Source organism: Terrapene carolina, unplaced genomic scaffold, assembly GCF_002925995.2.
Source record: "Terrapene carolina triunguis isolate 2854851 unplaced genomic scaffold, T_m_triunguis-2.0 Scaffold96, whole genome shotgun sequence".
NCBI lineage: Eukaryota > Metazoa > Chordata > Testudines > Emydidae > Terrapene > Terrapene triunguis.
Window position 1 is genome coordinate 39552041 of NW_020664447.1, and position 22055 is coordinate 39574095.

Genomic DNA, 22055 nt, shown 5'->3' on the forward strand with positions numbered 1-22055 from the left:
CCTAACTAGTATACTCTGAATAGCAAGTCTACTGTCAGTTCTGGACAATACAGGACATGGGTTTCTTTTCTATCTCTTTCAAACAGTGTGACATTTGTCCCCAGAAAGCATGCTGTCTCTGTTGAAGACAGAACCTGGTGCTAAGCTATACCAGCAAAGATTGTTCCATATTGAGAACAGGCATCACTCACCAGAAATGATTTTTTTTTTTGCTATATTTCTCTTTTTAAAAAATTATGTGACAAATAGCCTCCACTTTCATTGCAGTTAAGCAAAATGCTTCTGCAGGGAAGGTGCATCTGAAGAGCTGGAAATGAACAGTGACCAGATGGCTCCATGCTGGATGAAATCTGAGCAGCACATTCATGGATCAGCAGCTCTGTGGCCTAGTTCTATCCCATCTCCCCAGGAGGTAAAGTTGCCAAACCCTGGGGATACCTTGCACAGCCCAGATTTTTTTTAAAAGTCTTTTTTAAAATACAATAAAAATAGCAGATACTAAATAAATTCAACTATTTTTGCAGTTGGGTTTAAAAAAAATACACAACTTGTGTAACTAACAGATTCTGCTTTGGTTATTCAATAACTGTAACATTACCTTTGCACCCCACTCCATCATGCCATTTATGTTCAAAAAATCACATTAACCCAAAGAGGATACAGACAAGAGTCTTAGTCAAAATAAATTTGATTTTTTTTTTTTTTTTGAAAGAAGACGGTGAAGAAAACAGAAGAGAGACATTAACCAACTGCAACAGTTAGTGTTAACAAATGGGAGATTGGTAGTTAGTGTCAAATGCCACCTAATGTGAAACTTTCCCCACTGGGGAAAAAAAAGCAGGAGGCAAGTCCAGTTTGCTCCATTATAGTCCCAGGGTGGAGCAGCGCATACAACAGCACCTCTAACATCAGTCACTTTACACATATTCAAGTTTTACACATCTGCAAAACAGAAATAGTAGCAGCCATTTGGATGTTCTTTCTTAATGGTTCTCAGGGGTGGTCTAGGAAATTCCGAAGGGCCTGGTTCTTGAGACATAGAGCTGGAACTGCAGCTGCTGCTTCTGCTGCTGCTTCCAGCCACCTGTGCTCTGCCTCTGTCCTCAGCTGGGGAGATCTGGGGAGACCCAGGACTCAGGTACCCTGCTGTGGTCTGAGTAGAGGTGGTGGCATAGGTGGTTGGGCCAGTGTTGTTTTTCACATAAACATTTTTGATAGCCACCAGTGTGTGCGCCATAATACTGAGGCTGTTGCTGAGATCTTGCATGCCTTGTTGCAGCAGCCGAAGGTTGTGGTTGACACTGTCAAAGCCAGACTGGATCACCTGCATCTGGTTCTGCTGGATCTGCATTAGGTCCTCTTCAGTAATTTCATTTTGGTCTGTCTGAGACCGGCCTTTTGTTTTGGCTTTTACTTTCCCAGACAAGCCACCCCCAGCTGTTCCCAGAAAGGGCAGTTGCTCCTGGCTGGGTGGAACCACAGCCATGTCCTCAGAACTTTCTTCTGGCTCCACTACCTTCACTACTATTTCCTCTTTTAAATTCATCTTCTCAAGACAGGGTTGGTGGGATGGACCAGGATCATCTGTAAACCCTAAAAGGGCATGGAGGAGGGGAAAAAAAAACAGAAACAGGAGTCAACAAACTTCATTATCTCTGTGGTCAATCAAACCTCTGCCTGCCCAGTGGGCACTATTGGCATTTACGTGGTAGTTAATACTTCTGCTGTCAAGACTCTATAATGAAGACTTGTACTGTATTATCCCCTACCCTTGTAGCATAGGTATCATCTCCTTTGATAGAGAAAAAAATTGAAACATGCTCACTGTAAATGACATAGCTCTGAGTGATGCAAATCTCAGATTGAAATCACTTACTCCCCAATAGATCAGCCAAAAGCATTTGCTACAGAAGAGATTAAGTTCATTCCAAGCTCCTATTTTCCTCTCTCCCAGCTCAGCACAAGAAACCCAATATCTGCAAGGTAGAAACAAAGTGACATCCTATCTGAATTACTCCTCCTTGCCTGAAGTAAGATTCACTGCACTAGCTCATACCTTGCAGACCCATGCACAACAGGGTGTAATTTACCAGTTGGCTGCAGTTTACAAAGGCTGGAATTTGTATGGTGGAATGCAAGTGAGTGGAAGGAATGATCCAAATTTGCACATGTGCAGGTGGGTCTAATGCACCACATCCAAAATACATCTGTTCACTTTTCACAACGTATCATGCAAAACCTGCCAACAGTTCAGCATCTATGTGACTTAGGTGAGAGGAGAAAACCACTATAAGCAGAAATTATTTTGAAAAAATGGGTTTGTTGTACAGTACAGCATCCCTAACTTGCAAACAACTGGGACCTCTAGCAAATCAGCAAGTAACTGAAGACTTTTTTTTTTAATTGTTGAAGACAAGGATCTGCTTCTCAAATCATGCTGTGTTCTTTTCTTCTGACAACTATAATTACTTGTGACTTGATACTTTACACAGTCTACCCATAAGGCCAGATATTGTTCTATGAGGTTTCCCCCCCCTCTTTGAGGCACAGAATGAGAAGGTGAACTGATACTGCTTAAGACCCTGATCCTTACATTGCTTACCTTGACTATTAAGAGTAATCCCACTGAAATCAGTGGGACACCTTACAGGAATAAAGTTAAGCAGGTAAATAAGTATTTGCAGGTTCAGAGACTAACAATGCACTTTGCAGCTAGTTGTGCTGAGCATGAGAGAAACAGATTTAACACAAATTAAAAAAACCCATAATGTAAATTAATTCTTCACACAAACAAGATATACATCATGGCCCCTAAAACACTGGAAGAGGGGCGCCTCCCTGGAACAGAGACTGGCATAAGCAAGCACACGAAGCTTCAAGCCTAAGGCTGCCTGGGGTAAGTCCCTCTTACATCTGTGTCATTTGTACATTACACAACTGTCTCATGTGAGTAAACGGGAGTTGTGTGTGTGTGTGTGTGGGTGGGGGGTGCTCAGTGCTGCTCTGGATCTGTCTCTTAGGATGCACCTCAGGGACAGGCTGCAGACCAACATCTACCAGTGCTTAAAGTGAGGGAAGGAATCACACGGGGTCACCGACAGGGCAAAAAAAAAAATCATCATTAAGAATGAACCGGGTCACTGAGGGCTGGAAGGAAGCCGCGTTTTACCAAAGCTGCTGCTCCCAGCTAATGACAGGCGCCCCCTTTCAGCGCTGAACTGGGGGAAATAAGTACCCCACCGCGCAAATGCGGAGCCCTCCGGGCGCTGCACAGAGGCTGAGCTGGCCCCTCTGCGGGAGGGATGATCCGCTCTTCTGCTCAAGACAAGTGACCTGGAGGGGCTAATCCCCCAGCTCCATGGCAACGCCGACTCCCGCCGCGCCGGAGGCCCAGACCGGCGATGGGGGGCGGGGGGCCAGAAGGCGAGACCCGGCGGGGGGCGTGTGGGGCTCCGCTCCCCCCTCACCAGCCCCGGATCTCACCGATGTCCACCACGGAGGCTCCGGGCAGGTCCAGCGTGTCGATGCCGCCCACGATGGGCACGGCCTCGGCGGGGCCCAGCGCGGAGCCGTAGGCGCGGTGGTGGTCGGGCTGCGGGGTGGGCTGGGGCATCTCCTCTGTGCACAGCAGCAGGCCGAGCCCGCCGGGGTGGCCGGCGGGGCCGCAGCCCTGCGAGAGGCGGCAGAGCTTGCTGCGGTCGCGCCGCTTCAGGTCCCTCCAGCGCTTCTTGAGATCCTCCACGTCGCGGGGGCAGGCGGCCACCGGGTTCACCTTGTGCCGGATCAGCTCCCAGACCCGCCGCTTCTGGCCCGGGGAGGCGCGGCCCGGCCCCGCCGCGAACAGCAGCTGCTCGTGCTTCAGCACCTGCTCGATCAGCACCTCGGTCTCCGCCTCGTTGAAATTGGCCTTGCGCCGCTTGGGCGAGTCCTCGGCCATCATCCTCCCCGGCGGGCGGGGCCCGCGGGCCGCCGCGATCGGTGCGCGGCCGCCGCTAGGCCACAGCCCGGGCCCTGCTCGGGAGACCAACGCCGCGCACGAGAGCGGGGGACGCGCAAGCCCCCGGCGCAGGCGCCCCGCGCCCCGCTTGTTGACATGGGGAGAGGGCGGGAGTCGGTGTCCGGGCGGCCCCGCCCCGCGCAGGGAGCCGGCGCGCTCCGCTCCCCAATGGGAATCCCCGCTGCGACCCGCGTCCGCCCCACCTGGCCCCCAGCACCACCGGCACAGAGCGTTCTAGCCCCGCCCCTTTCTGGCGTCACAAGCACACCCCACGGCGCAAATCTGATCCCAATCTCTTCCCCCCCCAGGCCCAAGTAGGCTAGTGGCGGCGCCGTCCCCGCCCGCGTGGTACAGCATTCTAGCCCCGCCCACAGCTGGTGTCCCCCGCGCTCGGGGGCAGGCGGGGTCTGCCCCCACCCCCTGCCGCAGCCGCTCTTGTCCGCGCGCCGCGACGTGCGTTGTGCGCCTGCTCGGCGGGCGGCCGGGGCCGGGGATGGCGGCTGTTTTGGAGCTGCTGCTGCGGGAAGAGGTGGCGCCCGGCGCCGTGGTGCGGTGGCTCGACCACGGCCCCAGCCACTGCCCAGCCGAGGTAACGCGCAGCCCGGCAGCGTTGTGTGACGCCGCTCCGCCCTCAGCCCGGCAGCGAGGGGCCTGGGCCCGCTGCAGCCCCGACTCCCCGGCCCGGGCGGGCCAGGAGTCCTTGTGGCGTGGGGCGGCTGGAGACTGGCGTCTTGGGCTGCAGCCTGGCTGCCCCGGGGTGGCCTGTGGGCCACACGCCCAGCCCGCCGGGCGCCGCTCGCCTGAGCACGGAGCGCTGCTCCCTGGGGCTGCAGGGCTCCCTGCGCACTCGGGCCCCGGCGTGAGTCCAGGCGTACCGGGCGCAGCGTCACTGGAGGGGCATCCTGTGGCGGGGAGGGAACCTCGTGTCCTGCTCAGCACTGATCTGAGGGCAGCCCGGGCAGCCGAGGGGCCAAGGCGGGGACCGGGGCTCTCCACGGCGCAGGACAACTCATGAAGTTGGCACCCAGTGTGCTGGGCCCTGGCGGTGGTCAGCGCTTACAGGGCAGGAGGAAAATAATGCGGGAGGAGCAGCGGCGCTGGTAAAGAAGTGCTTGGGGCGTGTCCCTCCTCAGCAGTCCTGCCCCACTAATGCCTATATAAATAAAGTGGCAGGTGGGTGTGATCCTCTGCGTCCTCCCCATCCCCCCGCTTTCAGCACTGCCCGTAGTTTCCATGAGCTGTGTTAAGAGAAGGGTAGCTAAAGTTACGTTTTACATTAATTAGGTACAGCTTTTTGTTTCTGGCAGTTTGCCAGCCCTGGTGTGATCCACAAAACTGCTTGGTTATTATTTTGGTCTGTAGCCGCTGAGGCAGGCTTGGCCGAGTGAGAGCTGAGCAGGGAGTCCAGATAAACTCAGCCTGAGCTACAGATCCAAGTGTATGTACAGAATACTCACACAATTATCTTGTATTCCTGAAATATGGCTAAGCCTGTAGTTTGTGAGCTCCATCTGCTGGTTTTGCAGCAAGCTGTTATCAAACGCTATTTTAAAGGCACATTCTATTAACATCTTCTTATCAGCCTGATAAGCTAAGTGAGATCTAGCCTGGTTATTTACTTGAATAGGAGACTTCCAAAGAAATCCAGGTTGCTGCAGGAAGAGAGTGGCAATTTAATAGATGGCACTGATCCCTCTGAGTTAGTGCTGACTAATTACTCCAGTGGAGTGCTTGGGTACTGTGCTGCTGTCAGTGCTGTCTCTTGCATGAGATGTAAAACGCTTCATTAAAATCCCTTGGCATTTTTCATAAGTTAGAGGTGGTAAACACTATCTTTATCAAAGACCACCTCAGGTAATTACACTATTTCTCTTAGCTTCCTTTCTAAAACTGTTGTATAGCATTGCTGCTGAGCAGGTGCCACTTTCTAATGCCACAGTTACCGTGAATCAAGGAGTAGCTGAATTGATAGTAGTAATTGTTAAATACATTTACCTTTGTGATGTGTTTAGAATCTTTTTGGGAAGAAAAGTGCTGTATAAATGTAGTTTAATTATGTGATTGTAAATAAAAGGTGCCACCATGGGAGAAAAATCTATATCCTGTGGAAAAGAAGTCAAATCAAAAGACACTCACTGCAGTTTTGAAATAAAAATTAAAAAAGCAAGGGGAAAGAGATACAAATTGAGATATATTGTGAAGTCATTGTCGGTGCAGCTTCACCAGCTAGAAGAATATTGCTTAAAAGGGAGATTAGAGGTCTAGTGCGAGGGCACTGGACTGGGAATCAGGAGACCTGGATTCTATTCGTAGCTCTCCCCTGCCTTTCTGTGTCTCCTTGTATGTGTAGAGTGCCTAGCAGTGAGTCTTGGTTGGGGCCTCTCGGTTCTGTTGTAATACAAATAATAAATAAACATTGGTTGTGAGTGATTGTGTTTTTGGGATTGTATTTGAAAACAGACTTTGCACTTTATAGCATTTTCTGCTTAAAGACTTCAGTGTGCTTTACAAATATTAACTAACCCTCACAGCTGTCTCACTCATTAAGACACTACCCCTATGAGGTACACAAATAATATTTGCATATTCTTAGATGTTAAGGCCAGAAGAGAGTATTCAATCGTTTCGTCTGATCTCCTGTGTAACACAGACCTTAGAATTTCATCTAGTTACTCTTGCATTGTGAGTACATTTTACAGGTGGAAAACCTGATGGTCTGACAGGGTAACTGTCTTGGTGAAGGGTGCAGTCCTAGGATACATCAGGTGTGGTAGTTCTAGTAGAGATAGGGAAGTGTTAGTATCCTTATACAAGGCACTGGTGACACTTCATCTGGAATACTGTGTGCAATTCTAGTCTCCCATATTTAAGAAAGATGAATTCAAACTAGAACAAGTGCAGAGAAGGGGTACTAGGATGATCAGAGGAAGGGAAAACCTACCTTACAAGAAGAGCCTCGAGGAGCTTGGCTTGTTTAGCATAACCAAATGAAGGCTGAGAGGAGATATGATTGCTCTCTATACATACATCAGAGGGATAAATACCAGGAAGGGTGAGGAGTTAAGTGTCAATGTTGACCCAAGAACAAATGCGTATAAACTGGCCATCAACAAGTTTAGGCTTGAAATTAGATGAAGCACAGGCGTGGACTTTGTGATTTCCCTGGGGAGTGCTCGACACCACCCCCCGCTCTGCCCCAGACCCCATCCCCACTCCATCCCTTGCTCCACACCCCTACCCTGCCTGTTCCACCCCACCTCTGCTCCTCCACCCCCCAGCGCCTCTTGCATGGTGCTGAACAGCTGATCACCAGCGGGCGAGAGGCGCTGTGGAGGAGGGGGACGAGCTGATCAGCACAGCTGCCAGTGGCTGCTGAGCACCTGCTATTTTTTTCTGTGGATGCTCCAGCCCCAGAGCACGAAATCAAATGGAGGAGGAGTGAAGTTCTGAAGCAGCCGTCCGGGGGAGGTGGGTGGGTGGGTGAGCGTGCGTGTGAGAGAGAGAACCTAACTGGCTTCAAGACTGAGCATAAGTTTATGGCGGAGGGGATGGTATGATGAGATTGCCTACAATGGCACGTGGCCCATCTGCGACTGCTAGTAACAAATATCCCCATTGTCCAGAGATGGGACACTAGATGGGGAGGACTCTCAGTTGCTACAGAGAATTCTTTTGCAGGTGTCTGGCTGGCAGGTCTTGCTGATATGCTCAGGGTTCAACTGATCGCCATATTTGGAGTCGGGAAGGAATTTTTCCCTAGCTCAGATTGACAGAGACCCTGATGGGTTTTTGCCTTCCTCTGCAGCATGAGGCACGGTCACTTGCTGGTTTGAACTAGAGCAAATGGTGGATTCTCTGTAACTTGAAGTCTTTAAATGATTACTTGAGAACATCAGTAACTAAGCCAGAGGTTATGGATCTATTACGGGAGTGGGTGGTGAGGTTCTGTGTCTTATGGTGTGCGGGAGGTCAGACTACGTGATAGCGATGGATGCTTCAGGCCTTAATATCTAAGTCTAAGGGCATTTAGCAAGTCTGTATCAGAGCTGATAAAATCCAGGTCTGTTGACTGTCAGTTTTGTGCTCTAATTAGTAGAGACATTTTTGGAAAACAATGAACAGTGGAAAAGCAGAGAGAGACTTTACAGATTTTTCTTACTTGAGCGGGAAACTGAAATTCATTTGCATTCTCAGCCAAATCTCCCAGCATGTGCTTCTTGAAGGGCACATATATGAAGCAAAGGAAGATACCTCCTCTCCTAAGAAAAAGCTCCATAAAAATAAAGCACTTGCTGTCTTCTGAAATTCCTGCTTTCCATTTCACCAGGGTCTCACTTAGGGAAATAAAGCTTTTCCTCTTTGGATAGGGCCTAAGAGAGGAGAGCACAAGTATGACAATGTGGTTGCCAGGTCTCAGTACAAAAAAGAATTAGTATCCAAGAGAGTTCTTCTGGCAGTGTGTCTAACTTTGCCTAGTTCTGTTGTGAGGAAAATAGAAATGTGATGTACTGAAAGAGCAGAGTGACTTTTTTTACACTGCATACAAGGTTTTACAGTATTATAATAATTTTTAAAAGCCGATGGTAGAATTCTCAGATAATTTACAGATGTTACCCTTTTAAGGATTATGTTCCCATGAAGATTTAAAATATATTAATGTTGCATTTTTATTTAGCTTTCTTGAATATTAGTTTTGTGCATCATAAAAGTTGCAGCATACTATATTTGGAGCTCTGTGATCTCACAAGTGAATAATATAACTTCATTAAAATGTAGTAAGAGCTTTTCTCTTCTGTTGTGTCCTGCACGTGAGGATATCAAAGCATTATACAAACAATCATTTATTTTTGGAGCACCCTCTGAGGAAGTAGATGGTATTAGTAGGGAACTGGAACACGGAGAAGCTACAGGTTTAATAAATTGTCCACTAATTTTGTTTGCCTCAATTTTTGGCACCCTACTTGAAACATTTTAAAGGGGTCTGATCTTGAGGTTCTGATCACCCACAGCTCTTAATGACTAGGTGCAGTGGTGGGTGCTAAGCATTTTTGTCAGACAGGCCCCAATTGTTTCCAGCTGGGCAGCCAAAATTAGTGGCTGCTTTTGAAAATTTGGGCCTGAGGAATCATTGTCAGACTTGGGAATTCTGTAGAACCAAGAACTCCTGAATCTGTTCCTTGCTGTAACTACTAGAGACACTCCCTCAACTTAAGTGTTAGAATCCATGATGAAGATGAATTTGTGCCCAGTATTTGAGAGAGAGAAACAAATTGGAGTAAGTCCACGGGTATCTTTATTAATGTTTTGTTCTCTTTCCTTGCAGGAGAACCATGTCCATGACAAGCTGGTACCTCATAGTTTGCTTCAGAAAGACTTTGTGCCTTTCCTGTTGAATTTTTTAAGGGAACAGACTAGTCAGATCTTGACCAATGGGCCCTCTACCCCTGCTAAAACCCCAAATTCTAAGGTCCTCAGGAGCTCAGCTAGCCATGGGAGCCAAAAGACAGGGTCAGAAAGGAGGGCAGGCAACTCAGCAGGGTCATGCAGCAGCCGAATGCAGCTCTTTTCCCAGAGGACCCCTGCTAGCTCCTGTACCCCAGGTGCTAGTTTTCCCTCCTCCGCTGCATCAAGTGGCTCTTCTGCCTTTACTGGGTCAAGCTTGTCTGGCCCCGGCAGTGATTTCCCCAGCACCAGCCCAAGCTTTGGTTGCAGCCCTGTGTTCAACCACAGCGAGAAACGTTCATCTCAGAAGGCCAATTTGGGCAGCTTCCTTATGCCCACACCAGATGTCCAGCCAGTGAGGCGAGGCAGAAGAAAAGGCAACAATTCTGCCAATGCCACTGGCCGGCAAGTGGCTCGGGACATAGGGCGAAGCCTCACTGAAGAGGAGGATGGGAAGGGTGACAGCACATCGTTGAGTGGCGGGAGGAGGAAACGGAGTGAGGTGGGTCCTACCTCAGCCAATTCCCCACCTGATCAGCTGAACCTCAACAACTTGGAGGAGTTCCCACCCATGAGTGCTGCTTCTGGCTTGACAAAGTAAGAGCAAGTCTTCCTTGTTGCACTCTTATTTTTCTGATCGTGCTGGCAGCATTGAGTACTGCAGGTTATTTATTGGGAGCAGCTGACATTGTTATCTCACAGGTAATAATATATAGGTGATCTTATACCGTCTCAGTTATGAACGTTTTGTAATAGATTGCAGGTTGGGGGCTGTTGTTATGCTGTGCAGCCCATGTTTCTCAACTCACCAAGCTCCCCCCTCCCCAATATCCTTCTGAGGCTCCTCTAGGGCAGGGGTCGGCGACCTTTCAGCAGTGGTGTGCCGAGTCTTCATTTCTTCACTCTAATTTAAGGTTTCACGTGCCAGTCATACATTTTAACATTTCTAGAAGGTCTCTTTCTATAAGTCTATAGTATATAACTAAACTATTGTTGAATGTAAAGTAAATAAGGTTTTTAAAATATTTAAGACGCTTCATTTAAAACTAAATTAAAATGCAGAGCCCCCCGGACCAGTGGCCAGGACATAGGCAGTGTGAGTGCCACTGAAAATCAGCTCGCGTGCTGTCTTTGGCACGCGTGCCATAGGTTGCCTACCCCTGCTCTAGGGGCTCATCTTCATTAGGAAATCTTACCATTAAACACAGTTGTGAAGAGTTGAGACAGTGGTGATGTGATGCTGAGCACACCTTTGTCCTTGTTTGCCATGACCAGTGAGTCACAGTCAGTCAGCACTATCTTGACTCCTCACATTTGTATTTAAACATGATAGGGCTTATCCTCAATATGAAATCCTAGGTGGCTCCTCTACATTGCTGCAGCTGTCTGGAACAGCTGCTGGGATGGCAAACAGGCATTCTGAGACCTCTGGTGGCAACAGCATTGGCAGGTGAGGCATCGTATGTCTCTCCCTCTGTGGTGGCGATTAGAGGGAAGTGGTTCCCCTGTGGTAATGGGCTGGGTGGATGGTTGGCATGTGGGTTCTGTTTGGTTCTTGAAATGCATGAGTTTCCTCTGATTGCTAATGATCTCTTCTAGCTGGGCTGGCTAGGGGCGCAGCTCTTCCTGGTGGTACAAGCTGTTGGTCCTTTTTTCTCTCTGTCTGTCTCTCTCTCTCTTTAATGAAAGCTAAGATTCGCTGCTAGGTCTAAATAAAGGAGAAATCAGGCCCCTTTAAGGTCTCTCATGTTTGCCACCTAAAATCACTTTTGAAAATTTAGGTCATGGCTATCTGTAAGAATCTGAAGGATGTGTGATTCTGAAAGGCCTCTTCAGATCAAGGCAGGGGCTTCTCCGGCTAGACTTAGCTGAATGTAATGTAGGTCTGGCCCACTAATCTTAGCCACCTTAACTCTCCTTCTCTTTAGTAGACCTCAAAGTTCATAGGTTCAGAATTCCGAATAGTTGCTACAGTAGCTGATGCACAGCTCTCCATACCACAATGTAGGCTACCAGATTTTTCTTCCTGTGAGTCAGTGGTCTCTTTCTCCGTGAGGGGTGGGATAGGGAATACCCCCTCTCTTTCCAGGAGGTATAGTTACAATTGAATCTGTACTTAGCAATTCCTGTTAGGCCTGGTCCATCGCTGAGGTAATATCTTCACATACACCCCCCCCACACACACACACACCAAAAATAAATAAATAAAAATAAAAAAATTAACCACCTTGCAGGGAGAGTTAAGCTTCTGCTGCCTGTGCTGTACCGTTCTAAAGTCAGTTAATTGAAGTGATTTTAGAGCTGGTTAGAACTCTTAGTTCTCTTGAGAAATAGGGTCCCACATGGAGGGTGGGGATTTAAAGATGGGAAATCCTTATGATGCTCTGTGAGATGGTTTTGGCCTGCAGGATATGATGCAGTTCCATCACAAGCAGTAAGTTTCAAGCTGTGCAGAGTGTGACTGATGTGAAAAGTGTGAGGAGACCGGTCAAATATAAGTCTGGAAGTAACAGTATAAGTAGTCTTTTGAGGTCCCTAGCAGCTAACATTGTAGCAGGCAGCAGATTCATTGGGAAAAGAGATGTCAGTTGTAGAACACTGATTTTATCATAATTTCTACATTTTATTTAAAATGACATATTACTGTTCTATGGAGCCTTTTCCCCAAGAATCTCACAGCACTTTACAAATCTTATGCCTCACATCACCCTCGTGAGGTGGATAAGCAATATTGTATGGATAGGTAAACAGAGGTGAAGAGAGATTAGGATTTGTCCAGGTTACAAAGCAGGTTGGTGACAGAGGCAAAAATAGAAATCTGGGAGTCCTGACTTCCAGTGACCCTCTTTGGCCACTGTGTCATGCTTTCATGAACATTTTGGGACTATATGATGAACTATATGATGACTATATGAAGAACTGATGAGCAGCCAGAACTTGGTATATCCTAGGTTAGCAGTCTTACAATGTGGGTAGATAAGTTGAGTAGTATCCGTTTTCCCCCATAGTGATCATAGTTACTTTTAAGTCACAGCAGTGTAGTAGCAGGAAATACGTTGTACTTCATCAGGATCATTGAAGTCTATATTTGTAGGATGTACCCACTCTTTGTCTACTGACCGGGGTAAAATCAGCCACCCTGCCAGATGCAATTACGGTTGCACTGTATCTTGATTCTCTCCTTCCTTATCAATTTTACACTGGCATCAAAATCCTCTGAATGAGTTTGATGGATTTGACTGCTATTTTCTCTCTTGATGATCAGTTTATGCTTCATTTAAGTGGAAGCCTCTCTTAAATTGTTGCAGCAAAAGCAAGCCATCAAGACGAATCAACCCAACTCCAGTGAGTGCTGAGCGCTCCCACTCAAAACCTAAGATGTGTTTCACTTCCACACCAGTCAGCCAGTCTCCAGCTGCTCGGTTTACATCTGGGACCAGTCTTGAGACCTTTGCTGCCATCCAGGAAGGGAACATTACCTCCATAACTGGGAGCAGCCTTCAAGAGGAGAGGGAGATGCTGAAGAAAGAACGGTACAGTATGAACAGGGGTGGGGACACATCTGCAGGGGTTCATACCTCTCCCTTTATTAGGACATTGCCAATAAGAAGTTGTAAATTAACAGAAAATACCCAGACCAGATACTAGTTGTTTAATCAAAAATTGACCTAAAAGCAGATGAGATGAAAATGAACGTGGTATCAGACTAACAAGTTTTCAAATTCAGCCTTCACTCTGCAGAGTAGAAGCACACCTTTAAGTGAAAAGTGACTCTGGCATCATATTGGTCCTGAATTTATTGTATTTCAGTTACTCCTTATTGCATTAATGTAAAGTTCTGTGGGTCAGACTGCACCCTCAAGCATACTTATGTAACACCATTGTCTTCAGATGATGCTCTGTTTTACCTATGCAAACCTACTGAAAGCTAGTAGGGTGCGCAGAGGTGTAATGCAGTGCCTATCACCCCATTTTAGGAAAGGGAAAGCTATAGGACAGAGAGGTTGAGTGACTTGCCTAGGGTCACACTCTGAGCCACAGCAGATTTAGAATTCGAACCCAGTTCTCCTGAATTCCAGTTCTGTGCCTTAACCACAAGACAATCTTTTGTCATTAGGCAGAAAATAGATGTATTAGGTAATTTAACCCATCTCCTGTATGGAAACTGCATTAGACTCTGTAACTGTTGTGATCAATTCTTGTAGGAATCCCAGCAAACCATACAGTGAAAAGAAATCTTCCTGTGTTGAATGTGGTGTGTGTCATCTTCAGTTCCTCTGTAAGTCATTGACTTTGAATTTCAGATGCAAGTTGCTGCACCAAACATCTTCTCCTGCAGGCTTGTCTCTGGATCCCAGTACACCTACCAAGCCTAATTACAGTTGGGGTGGAAGCCTTGCTACTGATAGTCAGCTAGTGACCTGTGCAGATCTCAGTAAAGTTTCCTGCAAGAAACAGCTGGAACAGCTGGCTCAGCTCTATTCAACTTGTATAGCAGGTAAAGAACTGGGAGTAGTGAGATGACCATGGCATGGAATATCTTCTTTAAATACTTACTATTTCCAGAATGCACGGATGACTTAATACAAGTGAGTGCTGCCTGGAAAAATAAACGGAAACCTCCCTTCTGCTCAAAAGAGTATATCCACCCCTCACTGGACAGAAGCCTAGAAAACAAGATGGGCCCTACACAATTCCCTGAACCCCTCAGCAGACTCGAACTGTATTGGCCCAACTGGAAAAGTGAATACCAGAGGCCAGGACTCTTCCCTGACAATGCTTATTAGGTTGAAGTAGTTTATAAGCTGTTTTAAACTGTTACCCATGGTTTAACTTTTGGGGGAAAGGAGGTAAAACGCTTTCTATAATGCACCTACCCAAATGCGCATGTCTGTGTATCAGCATTGTTGAGTCCTGTATGGATCAGCTGAGACTGTAAGCTTGAGATTTGATTATCCTCATTGTTATCTTGATTTATTAACATAGACTAATGCTGAGTATCTAACCATTTTATCTCACTTCCTCTTCCAGAAAATCTGGTTCCAAATATTTTCCTGGAGCTCTTCTTTGTCCTGCAGCTGCTAACATCCAAGGGCACAACTTCTTCGGAAGATGGTGAGAATGACCTGGAATTCAGTCAAGGATGTAAAGGTCAGCAATGCTCTTGAATGGAGACTAGGTTGTTCCCAGGCCTGGTTATGGGATACAGAGCATATCACCTCTGATTCAAGGGGTTCAAATCCAGCTTCTGGGATTTATTGACCAAAAGTCATTACACTGAAGACTTCTGAGGCCTGCATTAAGTGAATTAGCATATCTCAGTGAGTGGTATGGAATATGGCATTCAGGTAGTGAACAAATAAAGAACCCTAAAAGCTTAGTTACTACAAAAAGACCAGTGTCTACCCTTGATCTAGTATAACCCTCCTGTTGATATGAGGGGATGTTCCACTATGGAGTGACAGGGGTATTTAGCCCGAAACTTATAGACCAGGCCACCAAATTAGTTTGACATTTGGAATGAATGGCTGTTTTATAATTTAGTAGGCTATTGAAAACCAGGTTATGGTAGCTCACTGCTATTATCTAAGAACTCCATATTTACCTGCTAAAACGAATTTTCAGAGAGAAGAGTGATTCACCAGATTTCCTCCTCCCATCATTTCCTTCAAACCCAGAAAGACCATTGTAAGTTTAAGGTCTAATTCTGCCTAGGGACACGTGTGCAGTTCCCATCAGTGGGAATTGTACACAGTTTTTTGGCAGATTTGGACCTTACACTAAGTTAGTTGTCAGATGGATTTTTGGGTAAGGTGTGCAAAGAGTTACTTCTAGCTGAGAATGGCTCCTGTTGTCTGTTAGGAAAAGGCTCCAGTTTTGGCTGCTCTTACTGATCTGTCACCTACAGATCTGAAGGGCCCCGGCTGGTCTTGACTTCGGTAGCACAGTGCACCCCAGCCACTGTCTGGAGGAGTCTAATAATTGGTTGTATTTGCTCGATGTTTTGGCCCACAGTTGGCAGTCTGTGGACATAGTGCTGCCAATGTGTTCATCCTGTTCCAAATCAGTTTGGATTGATTGTTTCGTCAAGGAGGGGATGAATAGAATCCCATTGATGCTGTCCCAGGAGTCCACATCTGTCTTGTAAGGGCTCACTCCATGTCTAACTCCCATTGACATCAGTGGAAATTCCATTACTTCCAGGATTGACCCTTAAGAGAGAAGCAGCCTCTTGTCCAAGGCTGAGATTTAAGGAGTTTACATGAACTCTGATCTAGTTGATTGCCCACTGCTAACTAGAAAAGGTGGATAATTTTGTCCAGCAAGAACGCTGGTAGTTATACCGATTAAAATAAGAACGGCCAAACTGAGTCAGACCATGGTCCATCTAGCCCAGTATCCTGTCTTCCAACAGTGGCCAATGCCAGGTGCTTCAGGTGATCCATCCCCTGTCGCCCATTCCTAGCAAACAGAGGCTAAGGACACTTCAGAGTACGGTTTTGCATCCCTGCCAATCCTGGCTAATAGCCATTGATGGACCTATCCTCCATGAACTTATCTTTTTTGAGCCCTGCTATAGTCTTGGCCTTAACAACATCCTCTGGCAGAGTTCCACAGATTGACTGCGTTGTATGAAGAAATACTTCCTTTTGTTCGTTTTAAACCTGCTGCCTATCAGTTTCATTTGGTGACCCCTAATTCTTGTGTTATGTGAAAGAGTAAATAACACTTCCTTATTTACTTTCTCCACACCAGCCATGATTTTATAGACCTCTATCATATCCCCCCTTAGTTGTCTCTTTTCAAAGCTGAAAAGTCGCAGTTTTATTAATCTCTCCTCAGATGGAAGCCATTTCATACCCGTAATCATTTTTGTTGCCTTTTTCTGTACCTTTTCCAATTCCAGTTATTTTTTTTGAGATGAGGTGACCAGATCTGCACAGAATAATGGCAATCAAATATCAGGCTTCAGGGCAGGCTCCAGATAATTGCCACAGAGATCAGGAAGAATCCTCCCCTCTCATGCAACATTGCATAATTGGCCAACTATGTTAGAATGGGGTCTTTTTAATGGGGTGTTTTGCCGTCATAGAATCATAGAATATCAGGGTTGGAAGGGACCTCAGGAGGTCATCTAGTCCAACCCCCTGCTCAAAGTAGGACCAATCCCCATACGGATTTTTGCCTCAGATCCCTAAATGGCCCCCTCAAGGATTAAACCCTCAACCCTGGGTTTAGCAGGCCAATGCTCAAACCACTGGGCTGTCCTTCCCCCCTACATGTCAGGTAATGGGCACTGATCGAAGGAGGATGCTGGTCTTGATGGACCAATGATGTGACTGGGTTTGGTAATTCCTACATCCCTCTCAATTAATTGCATTAGATTTTTCTATTTAGCTTCTGAATTTTCTACCAATTGTTGTTAAATGCTGTTTATTTTCAGATGCAGTAGAGCGGCAGCATTTTCGAAATGTACACAACTGTGTTTATTTTGCTGTGCAGGTCTTGGATTGTCAGTTTGAGTAAGTTGAACCTTTCTCTTTCTTTGTGTGTAGGTGGGTTGTGTGAGAGGGCGAGACAGCGTGCATCTGGATTTCACGAGGTCATTTTAGGGGCATGATATTGAGTAATTTGTGCAAAGTCACGCACTGAGTTAATGACTCGATTGAATTAGAAAACTAGGACCTTTCTTTGTGGTGGTCTCTACACCATTATGCTTCAGTATAAAGTGTCCCCACAGGGAAATGGTGGGTTATGAGGTAACACATCCAAAATGCAGTTGAAATTTGGTGAGACTGGTGTTTTGCTTCAGATGCCACCACAACAGAAAAAACTCAGTGGACTTTTTCCTTCATGTCACCTCCGTGCGACTATGGCATTTGTAGTGTGTCCTGTTGATGCTAGTAGGATCCAGATCCCAAGTGGCTAGTGGTTAAACCTGCATGTTTTTTGTAAAATAAATGTACACTTTATTTAGATTTACTCTCTCAATGTTGTGTTCCGTGTGTGTTCTCTTTGCAGAATTATTTCTCGTTTAGAAAAGGGGACATTGAAACTTTTGGCTGAGAATGAGCGGATTGCATCCTTTTCCCCTGGCTTGCATGCAAGGCTTATGAAAGCTTATGAAAGCAGCACAGCCAAGGTAAAAAATGAATAGTCCTTAGAAAGTTGAATGTATGAAATTCCAAGGGGTTGCCAGTAATATGCTTGCCTATCTCTCCCTTGCCACAGTGAGTTTGATGGTTCTGATATCAAATCCTGTTCATCCTGCTCTGGGGCTTCATTTTTCAATTTCTTTGGAGACTATGTTAAAACCACCCTTTCCTGTCCAGATTGAGCCTGTGCATTGCTAGGGCCAGTGACCTGTAGCTGGGGATTCCTTTAACTTGTATTCCAATTAGGGTGAAATCCTGACTCCATTGAAGTCTGTGGCCAAACTCCCAGTGAATTCAGTGGGGCCAGGATTTCACTCTTACCCTTTCCCCTGTGGTAAGTCTGGAGGAAGGAAGGATGGCCTAATGGATATGGCACTGGGCTGCGACTCAGGAGGCTTGGGTTCATTTCACAGGTCAGCTACAAACTTTCCCTGTTGTTTTGGGCAAAACACTTAATCTACTCTGTGCCGCAGTCCCCAATCTGTTTTAAAAAAATTAGAATATGGGGTTGTACTTCCCTGCCTGAAAGCAGTGTTGTGGGGATAAAATCAACTGATGATTGTAAAATGCTCATGTGGTGAGGGCCGTATAGATAGAGGTAGCAGATGTGAGGAAGCTGTTTTACTGATTGAAGGGATTCTCTCTCTTTCAGAAGAGGGGAGGAGAGATGATGACATAGGAGTCACCAGCTGTTACTCTCACCTTCTCAGAATCCCTGTGTTGAGCTGACGTGCATTAAATGATTGCACAGGGCTCTTTCCCCAGCGCAAGTGCCTGCTAGCTCTGTTCTCCTGGTCTCGGGAGAGTTCCTCAAAAGTAATAGGAGATGCCCCCTTACCATCCTACTGAGTGACTGTGTCTGTGCCTGTGCCTTTTCTGCACTAGTGCTGACCAGCAGTTACTCATTAATGGTTAGGAAATGGTTAGTGTCTGAACAGCTTGACTGTGGTAATACCTAAGTTCACGTTCATTTCTTTTTACCCTTCCAACTGTTAGGCTGTGTGTCAAATCAGAGAATTGCATTATACTAATGGACTCTGTTATATGTTCAATAGGTGTCCCTCCTGCTGCCTTCATCTGTCCAGTCCGTTTCTTTCCAGCCAGAAACGGACAATCGTTCTAACTTTCCAAGTGACAGGGCTTTTCATATATTTAAGAAGCAAAGGTAAATGTCCTCCAGTTTTAGTGTGTGTGGGGTATATTCTATCCATGGTCGTGAACAATTGGATGCCATAACATCCAGCTATACTGTGTATATATACAGCATAGTGGGGATAGTCTTAGGGATGTTTTGCTCTAAAAACACAGGCCTTTACTATTTACAGGGAGTAAGGACTTAATCTCTTTAAACAATGGAAGTCTAAATTCTGCAGAAGTTGTTGACATGGAAGTACAGCACAACGCAGTGCTGGTTCAGCTCAGCCTTTGGAGCTACTCCTTCTGTCTCTTTTCTATTTTGTGGTGGGAGAGTAGGGAAGCGTCTCCTCTCGACTTGTCTCCTCTCGACTTGTTCTCTTTTTCATGTAGAAGTAATTTCATGTGGTTCCTATTCTCTTTGCTTCATTGAGGGATCCACCACACAGGTTCATCTGCTTATCTGACCCTTACCCTACGAGTTCAGGCCTTGAGGGGGCCACTTAAGGATCTGGGGCAAAAATCAGTACTTGACCCTGCTAGTGAAGGCAGGGGGCTGGACTCGATGACCTTTCGGGGTCCCTTCCAGTTCTATGAGATAGGTATATCTCCAAAAAAAAAAAAAAAAAAAAAAATTACTCTGTCTAATAATGGGATGGTTGTCTTGGTCATGATGCCTGAGCTCAGGCAGAGCACCTGTCAGTGGTGGGCTGCAGATTGAAACTAATAATCTCAGTGGTGATGGTCACTGCTGCAAAATGGTAGGATACATGAGGCTTTGGAGATGTGACTTTTATTCAGTTTGGAGTGTATTCAGTTAGGGGATATCTTGTGAACTGTTGGCTGGGCATCAGTTGCTATTGGTTCAGATGCTGAAGGCCCAGGACTTGACCTGTTTGCATCTTTTGTTCAATAGGGACATCTTTTATGAATTGTTGCGCGAGTGGGAAGATAACCATGAAAAACCAGGCTGGGACTTTGAAAGAGTTCTGGGCAACAGGATCAGGTAGGAGACTGGTGCTGCAGCTCTGGTTTGCTAATAGGAAATCCAGTAAAAACTTATTTTGTCCCTGAAGCCAGTAGATGCACAGAAGGCACAGAGCTAATTATAAAGAAGATGTTGTTTTACAGTCTCATGTTTTGGAGCAGAATAGACTCATAGACTAAGTTCAGAAGGGACCATTGTGATCATCTAGTCTTACTGACCTCCTGCACATGGCAGGTGACAGAACTTCACCCACCCACTTCTGAAATAGACCCCTAACCTCTGGCTGAGTTACTGAAGTCCTCAAATCATGGCTTAAAGACTTCAAGTTACAGAGAATTCACCATTTACACTAGTTTACACCTTCAAGTGACCCCTGCCCCATGCTGCAGAGGAAGGCAACACCCCCTGCCCCAGGGTCTCTGCCAATCTGACCCAGGGGAAAATTCCTTCCCAACCCCAAATATGGCGATCAGTTAGACCCTGAGCATGTAGGCAAGACCCACCAACCAGACACCTGGGAAAGAATTCTCTGTAATAACTGAGTCCTCCCCATCTAGTTTCCCATCTCCAGCCATTGGGGATTAAATCTTTGCCTAATTTTGAGCCTAAACTTGTTGATGGCCAGTTTATATTCATTGTTCTTGTGTCTGCACTAGCACTTAACTTAAATAACTCCTCTCTCTCCCTGGTATTTATCCCTCTGACGGATTTATAGAGAGCAATCATATCTCCCCTCAGCCTTCTTTTTGTTAGGCTAAACAAGCCAAGCTCTTTGAGTCTCCTCTCAAAAGGTAGGTTTTCCCTTCCTCTGATCATCGTAGTAGCCCTTCTCTGCACCTCTTCCAGTTTGAATTCATCTTTCTTAAACATGGGAGAACAGAACTGCACACAGTACTCCAATGAGGTCTCACAAGAGCCTTGTATAATGGTACTGACACTTCCCTGCCTCTACTGGAAATACCTCTCCTGATTCATCCTAGGACCGCATTCGCCTTTTCACGCCACATCACATTGTCATAGTCATCCAGTGACCAACTAATACACCCAGGTCTCTCTCCTCCTCTGTCGCTTCTAACTGATCAGTCCCCCTCTTGCAGCAAAAATTCTTATTGTTAGTCCCTAAATGCATGACTTTGCACTATTAAATTTCATTCCATTTTTATTACTCCATTTTACAAGGTCATCCAGATCTTCTGGTATGATATTCTGATCCTCCTCTGTATTGGCAACACCTCCCAACTTTGTGTCATCTGCAAATTTTATTAGTGCACACTCATTTTTTGTGCCAACATCAGTAATAAAACTGTTAAATAAGATTGGTCCCAAGACTTATCCCTGAGGAACTCCACTAGTAACATCCCTCCAGCCTCACAGTTCACCATTCAATATGACACTTTGTAGTCTTCCCTTTAACCAGTTCCATATCCACCTTTCAGTTCTCGTATTAAGCCTCATCGTCTCTGATTTAACTAATAATTTCCCATCTGGAACTGTATCAGATGCTATACTGAAATCCAAGTAGATTAGATCTACTGCATTTCCTTTGTCTGAAAAATCTGTTATCTTCTCAAAGGAGATCAGGTTGGTCTGGCATGATCCACCTTTTGTATAAAAACCATGTTGTGTTTTATCCCGATTACTGTTCACCTCTATGTCCTTAACTACTTTCTCTTTCAAAATTTGTTCCAAGACCTTGCATACATTTGAGGGCAAACTAAGAGACCTGTAGTTTCCTGGATCACTTTTTTCCTCTTTCTTAAAAATAGGAACTATATTAGCAATTCTCCAGTCGTAGGGTATGACCCTTGAGTTTACAGATTCATCCCACTTCTTCTTTCCTTGTTTTCTTATTTCTATAGCATTGGAAGGCATTGTTTTTTAAAGAAACCAAATTGTGCTTCTGCTATAGCTGTATGTAGACTCTGTTTTGATTGGCTCTTTATGGTTTTAGCAGTTTTTGTTTCGTTTCCCAGGGCTATGATGAATCACCTCACAGCAGCCTATAATCACAGCCACTTTGCCAGGCTCTTTCAGAAACAGCTTATCCAGGTAAATAATTTTATTGTATTTTCCATAAACAGAGCAATTTTGCTAAGCTATAGCAAAATGTAACCTAGTATTTATACATTTGTACACATACTTTTTGCTGTAATTGAACCCTTTCCTGAGTGAATGGAATTATTTGAGGGGGCGGGGAAAATGGATATCTCATCGGGATAATTTTATCAGTTCAAATCCAGCATAGATTGGTAGGAAGCTACCGTTATCTAATGACTGTAGAATGGGCTGTGTAAAATAAGTTTGTTCCCAGTACAGTTCTTAATGGACGTGTGTCCAT

General features: G+C 45.9%; 3 protein-coding genes across 6 annotated transcripts in view; 1 reads left to right on the forward strand and 2 right to left on the reverse strand.

Annotated features, from left to right (window-relative positions):
• Positions 1 to 529: 529 nt before the first annotated feature.
• Positions 530 to 3632, reverse strand: LOC112104916. Its single transcript, XM_024197516.3, has 2 exons — positions 3484 to 3632; positions 530 to 1593 (listed from the first exon to the last, which is right to left on the reverse strand). Exons 1-2 carry the CDS (start codon positions 3611 to 3613, stop codon positions 935 to 937), a joined length of 789 nt encoding a protein of 262 aa, XP_024053284.2. The 5' UTR covers positions 3614 to 3632; the 3' UTR covers positions 530 to 934.
• LOC115271200 (t-SNARE domain-containing protein 1-like) lies at positions 3626 to 4201 on the reverse strand (the record flags this gene model as incomplete). Its single annotated transcript, XM_029911411.1, has 1 exon — positions 3626 to 4201. A coding segment is annotated over exon 1 (315 nt), but the record flags the coding sequence as incomplete, so codon positions are not given.
• Positions 4202 to 4483: 282 nt separating this feature from the next.
• Positions 4484 to 22055, forward strand: part of CDAN1 (codanin 1) — a 42568-nt gene continuing 24996 nt past the window's right edge. For 2 of the 4 annotated variants that reach the window (XM_024197465.2, XM_024197468.3), the window contains exons 1-10: positions 4484 to 4586; positions 9321 to 10036; positions 12748 to 12972; positions 13744 to 13937; positions 14471 to 14590; positions 16884 to 16962; positions 17462 to 17582; positions 18651 to 18760; positions 19646 to 19735; positions 21691 to 21766. In XM_024197465.2, the coding sequence (XP_024053233.1) occupies positions 4491 to 4586; positions 9321 to 10036; positions 12748 to 12972; positions 13744 to 13937; positions 14471 to 14590; positions 16884 to 16962; positions 17462 to 17582; positions 18651 to 18760; positions 19646 to 19735; positions 21691 to 21766 (1827 nt within the window). In that variant the 5' untranslated portion in view covers positions 4484 to 4490. Of the gene's footprint in view, positions 4587 to 9221; positions 10037 to 12747; positions 12973 to 13743; positions 13938 to 14470; positions 14591 to 16883; positions 16963 to 17461; positions 17583 to 18650; positions 18761 to 19645; positions 19736 to 21690; positions 21767 to 22055 lie in introns of those variants that run through there. The other 2 variants (XM_024197467.2, XM_024197464.2) reach the window with 2 other exon arrangements.

Coding starts and splice junctions, on each gene's coding strand:
- LOC112104916 (XM_024197516.3), bottom strand. CDS start 3,613: ATGCCCCAGCCCACCCCGCAGCCCGACCACCACCGCGCCTACGGCTCC. Junction 1,594..3,483: donor AGCCTCCGTGGTGGACATCG/GTGAGATCCGGG, acceptor ATGCCCTTTTAG/GGTTTACAGATGATCCTGGT.